At 38.6% G+C, this 5,663-nt stretch overlaps 1 protein-coding gene across 1 annotated transcript; it reads left to right on the forward strand.

Moving 5' to 3' along the window:
- The first annotated feature begins 276 nt into the window (after positions 1 to 276).
- On the forward strand, positions 277 to 4,474 carry LOC143630342 (uncharacterized). The gene is made up of 8 exons (XM_077099392.1): positions 277 to 591; positions 800 to 948; positions 1,019 to 1,076; positions 1,165 to 1,299; positions 1,792 to 2,394; positions 2,479 to 2,622; positions 3,522 to 3,641; positions 3,750 to 4,474. Exons 1-8 carry the CDS (start codon positions 541 to 543, stop codon positions 4,344 to 4,346), a joined length of 1,857 nt encoding a protein of 618 aa, XP_076955507.1. The 5' UTR covers positions 277 to 540; the 3' UTR covers positions 4,347 to 4,474.
- Positions 4,475 to 5,663: the final 1,189 nt, after the last annotated feature.

The raw sequence follows: 5,663 nt of genomic DNA on the forward strand, positions 1-5,663 counted from the left end.
TTTTAATGACATACCTTTGTTGGATTCGACTATGAAACAACCCCTCACCGTGAAGAAAAGTCTAATCGCAAAATCCCTTAACCACATATGCGATGACTATCAAAACATCTATAACATCACATATTTATTAACACAAAAAATACCATATCCCAAAATCTAGTTTTGCAGTAACCGCTAGTCGCTAGGTCAGATGGCGAGATCACGACTAACAGTTAATCAAAATTAATTGAATAAGATCTTTACGAACACCATGGGAGTAAAGAATTAATAAAAGTTAGATAAAACAAGGGGTAGGAAACAATAAAACTACAGTGCAAGGTTACACAAGTTACAAGGACGGTGGGCCGTTGCAAATCAACCCGACCGGAACCTCAACCTCAAACCTCCTCAAACTCAAACGTTGTTACCAATCATCGGACACCAAATGCACTTTGTTCCAACCGATCATCACCACCCACCACCTTTTTAACTCCATCAGAACCTTACCCCTAAAAAAACAACAACAAACCCTAACTTAATTTCCTCATTCATACACACAACATGTCTGCTGACAGCTCACCTGATTTCGACCGAACCGACATCTCACCACTGGTATAATTATTATAATTTATAATAACCTCTTATACGCTTTAAAAGGGTGTTGTTTGATTGTATTTAGGTTAACCCTTAATCGGGTATAATTGATTCTCAATTACTAATTAACCAAGTTTGGTTCTACATTTACCCAATGTGTATATTGCTTATTGTTGTTAAGGAAATGTAGTAATGTTATTGAATTCATGGTTTAATATATGTTTAGGTGAATAGTGATGATGAAGATGATGATTCAATGGTAAGCAAGCGAAAAGAACCGACGAGTAACGAGATCGAAAGCAGTAGGAGAAGGAAGAAGAAGAAGAAACAAGGCGGTGGTACGCCCCGTCCCGCTTGCTCTTGGGTGCATTTTAGGTATAAAAGTTTATTATCCCACTAGTTATTGTATTTTTAACATGCATAAGTGTGAATAATGATGTTATAGCCGCGAGTTTATTAAGGAGTACAGTGCGTCTCACCCTGAATCTTCTGGTCTTAAAGTTGTAAGCGTCGTAATCCTGTTTCGTTTATAACAAACTTGGTTTTATTTAAGAAACCATTGTGTTAAGAGTTGATATTATCGCGTTTTAGGCGACGAAAGCAGCATCGGACGCTTGGAAAGTGATGACCGTTCAAGAGAAAGAAAAGTACACTAAACGGGCTCGTGAAGTGTGGGATGATTACTTGAGTTCCACTCCAGCTCGTGAACCGAAACCTAGAAAACAGGTCATATATGATATGTTCTTTATTGGCCCATAATATTTCTATTTTCTTTTTATATACTTTATGAATTTGGCTTTTTAATGCGCGGCACGCCGATGCTTTTTGATCCAAATCCGATTCGTCATGTGCAAGCATCACGCATGTGAGTCGTTTGTTATTAGAAAAGTTACTAAAAAATTATTTATAGATAATATTTTTAACCTGTTACTTTAAAACACTAAAAATAAGAATTTATTTATCACCAAATTAAGTCTTTAACTCTGTGTACAAGTAGTCAATGCATAAGGTACAAGTAATATATGCATAAACTCAATTTAGCTAAGAAATGTGAGCATCAGATGATCAGATATCATTGTGTGCTTCCCACGTTATGCAATTATAAAGTGCATCATTCTCGCATCAGCGAGTCGCAACACATCACACCACCTTATCAGTGCATCGTGCGCATTATGCGCTTTAATGAGAGCATTTTAAAACTAAGCTTATGAATCACAGGCTAACCTTGTCACAAGGTGCTCACCGGGTCGTTTAGTGAACGTGATGAAACGGTTTACTCTCGAACAAAAGGAAGCAGTTAAGGAGATCGGGTTCGGTAGCTTACTTGATCTTAAATGTAGAACCTTACGCCGTAGTTTGTGCCTTTGGTTGTTGGAACGGTTTAATACAATTAGAAGAAGTTTAGAGATTTGTGGTAAAAGGATTCCTTTATCTCCACGTGATGTGGAACTTGTAATGGGATTACCAGCTACTGGTAGAGACGTGGTAAATTCCGGGCCTGACGATTTAGTAGCGGATTTGCGGTTAAAATATAACGCTTCAAATCGCGGGATTTCTGTGAGGTTTTTGGAGGAGAGACTGGGAGAACCGGAAGCGGGAGATGATTTTAAAAGAGCATTTCTTTTATACGTGCTGGGCACGCTTTTGTGCCCGACTGCAAGGCTAGATGTTAGTCCTTCGTTTCTGCATTTTTTGACCGATATGGATTCAGTTCACGAGTATAATTGGGCAAAGTTTTTGCTTGATAAGTTAGTTAGAGAGGTGTCTCGTTTTCGCCAAGGAAAACAACGCGCAGTCGGTGGCTGTCTTCTTTTTCTCCAGGTGTGTTTACAAGTGTTATTTTTAATGCGTTTAATGTGATTTTTATTTTAAGATTAATGTTTGGATTCTTATTAACATTGCCAGCTGTTTTACTATGAGAGTGTTGCTATTGGTGGACCGTGTGAGCTTGGCCCGATTGTCGTCACGTGCTTATCTTCATGGACTGAAGAACATATTTCTGAGAGAGAGAAACAAGAGAAAGGGCTAGGTGGTTATGGATCCGGAGAGGTAAGCTATATGTTTTGATAACGTTATTAAGTTGGTTAAATGCAAGGGCCCAATAGATTGAAACCGATTTATGTCAAAACTGGTCATTTAGTTTGGTTTGCGTTGACCCGTCGACATTGTATCTTCCTTGAGTATTAGGCCTGTAGACTAACCGAACGGGGTTTGTCGAACAGACGATTGAACAGGAAAAATTAAAGGGACAGGGTTTTCTTGTTCATGTTCGTTTGTTCGTTAAGAAAATTAACTTTTTCGTGTTCGTTTGTTAATAGTATAAATGAATGGTTAAAGACGTAAGTATAGACAAACGAACAAACATAATAGAGTTATTGAACGTAGGTGAACCGGAATAAAAGAACAAAATTGAGCGAACACTAATTAAAGGTGAACGTCAAAATCTATTTGTTGGGCCCAAAAATGAATAAAACTAGAGTAAATTGTAATGAGTGAGAATGTGAGATTTTAATTTCATTAAACTAGACTAAGTTGTAATGGGCCTAAGAAAATTTGAATGTATATATACATGAACAAGCTTAATTAAACCTAAATAACGATAATAAACGAATGTAAATGAACAAACGAACATATACGAACTTCCTGCCGAAAGGTATGTTGAGCATTCGGTTCATTACAGGCCTATCAATTTTGTATTAGAAGTGATTAAATACCTATATATTATATTTATCTATTTAAATTAGATATGTAAGAGGTTGTAAGCATTTAATTACACAGTGGGAATTTAGTGCATCCATTTGTCATGTTAGGTATAAAACCGAATCCATATCAAACATTTCTGATTAAATGGGATTTGACGTCTCTAGTAATTACTTCAATGTTAACAGTTTTTATAAAACTATTCATGCGGGTTTTTTATTTATCTGTTGATTTATGTCGTTGTGCAGGTGGTCTGCAATGAAAAAGGTCTAGGGTTGAGTTTATCAGTTGAAAAGTCGAATGTTGGTGTACTCCCATTGACATATAGAGGTCAACGCAATGTTGTACCTCTACATGAAGAAAATCTGGTAAAGTCATATAACTATTTTTATTACTGTTATTATTATTATTATTATTATTATTATTTATTTCATACTATAAAATTGTTGAAAAGTGTTGAGCTTGCAATGATGCAGGGGAACGACGGGCTGACTTACAAAGACGACAATACCCTTTCGTCCAAGATCGAAGGCTACGGGTACAGTAACGCACTGGATTACTCAAACATGAATGATCACACTGCTATAAGAACATACGGTCAAAGTCAAAGCCAAGTGACATGTCCTCTTCTAAGCTGTAACTTCACATGTCTGTTTGAACTCTTATCCGATCACTTCACAACCAAACACTGGGACTCAGGCCACCGTTTCCTATACAACTGCCCGTTATCCGTATCGTTAGGCATGGATGAAACGTTTCTTGTACTTCAAGCCGAAGAAGACGGGCTTCTTTTTATACTCAGTAAAGGGACCGAAAACATAGGTCACACAGTTATGGTTACTTGTATTGGGCCGACTACTTCTAATGAACGGTTTTTATATTGTTTAGTTTCAGAAAGAGGAAGCAGCTCGTTAAGATTGAAGTCGTATACGCAGACTTTGCCCGGTCGGGTTGATGGGATTCCGCCTTCGGACTTTCTTTTGGTTCCTTTTGGGTATCTTAATTCATGTGGGGAGTTGAATTTGGAGGTTTGTATATGGAACTCATCAGATTTAGTTGGAGTGAGATCTTAAAAGAGTTTCAAAATTATAATTTTGGATTAGAAAGTGTATGTAATAGCCATCTTGTGTTCTGGTTTTTATATTTAAAATGATGGAGTACCATATATAACTGTTGCATAAAAGTATAAAACTAATTCCTAGTTGGTAGTTACCAATTTAGCAATTAATCAAGTGCTTACAGGTGAGTTTACATATTGTATTTTCCTGGTGCATTATTCTTGATTTTTAGTAGGGATGAGCTCAATACTGACCTGTTTCAATTCTGAATTTCTGAATCCTGATTTTCTTACAAACGGTACTTAGAGGTGCACAAAAAACCCCGAACCCGGAACCGGACATGGAGAAAAAACCCGGAACTGGTTTTTTTATACTCGGGTTTTTAATACCCGAATCCGTACCCGACCCTACCCGTAGGGTATGGATAGGGTATGCATTTGAGTATCAAAGCCCGTACCCAAACCGGACCCAATTTGTACTCGGTAATACCCGAAAACCCGAATCGGTTCAATACCCGGACCCGGGTTTTTCAAATACCCGATCTATACCCGAAATTATCTGAAAAATAACTGGAAAATACTTGAAAAATACCCCTAAAAAGTGCAACTTTTAAAAAATTCTAATATATACCCGGAAAAAAAACCCAAAAATATGGTTTTTTGAAACCTGGATTGGAAATAGAGGTGCACAAAAAACCCGTACCCGGAACCGGACCCGAAAAAAATACCCGGAAGCGGTTTTTTTTATACTCGGTATTCTATACCCGAAACCGGAACCGGCCCTACCCGTAGGGTAGAGGTGCACAAAATAACCGAACTAGACCCGACTCGGCGGAACCGACCTGGAACCGGCCCTACCCGTAGGGTAGAGGTGCACAAAATAACCGAACTAGACCCGACTCGGCGGAACCGACCTGGAACCGGTTCCTACCCATACCCTACCCGCGGGTAGGACCAGGTATAAGATTTCTCTTAGGAGCCGTACCCGGAACCGGTGGAAAAAACCCGGAGGAACCGGTCAAAAACCGACCCGGAACTGGCCAAAACCCGGTCAAATACCCGACTATACCCGGAACCGGTTCCTACCCGAACCTGGTTTGACTTTTGTTGACCATACCCGAAACCGGTTCCAGGTTTAAAAAATACCTGATTTTGTGCACGTCTACCGTAGGATATGGATAGGGTATGTATTTTGATGTTAATACCTGTACCGGAAACAGTACCCGATTCATACCCGTAAATACCCGGACTCGGTCATACCCTATACCCGATACCCGGTTATACCCGATACCAATTTTCAAATACCCGAAATAATACATAGTTTTTATAGTAT

This window comes from Bidens hawaiensis, unplaced genomic scaffold, assembly GCF_021521415.1.
Source record: "Bidens hawaiensis isolate Kalapana, Puna unplaced genomic scaffold, B.hawaiensis_p1.1 tig00005637_1, whole genome shotgun sequence".
Lineage (NCBI taxonomy): Eukaryota > Viridiplantae > Streptophyta > Magnoliopsida > Asterales > Asteraceae > Bidens > Bidens hawaiensis.

Coding starts and splice junctions, on each gene's coding strand:
- LOC143630342 (XM_077099392.1), top strand. CDS start 541: ATGTCTGCTGACAGCTCACCTGATTTCGACCGAACCGACATCTCACCA. Junction 2,395..2,478: donor GCTGTCTTCTTTTTCTCCAG/GTGTGTTTACAA, acceptor TAACATTGCCAG/CTGTTTTACTATGAGAGTGT. Junction 3,642..3,749: donor CTCTACATGAAGAAAATCTG/GTAAAGTCATAT, acceptor GCAATGATGCAG/GGGAACGACGGGCTGACTTA.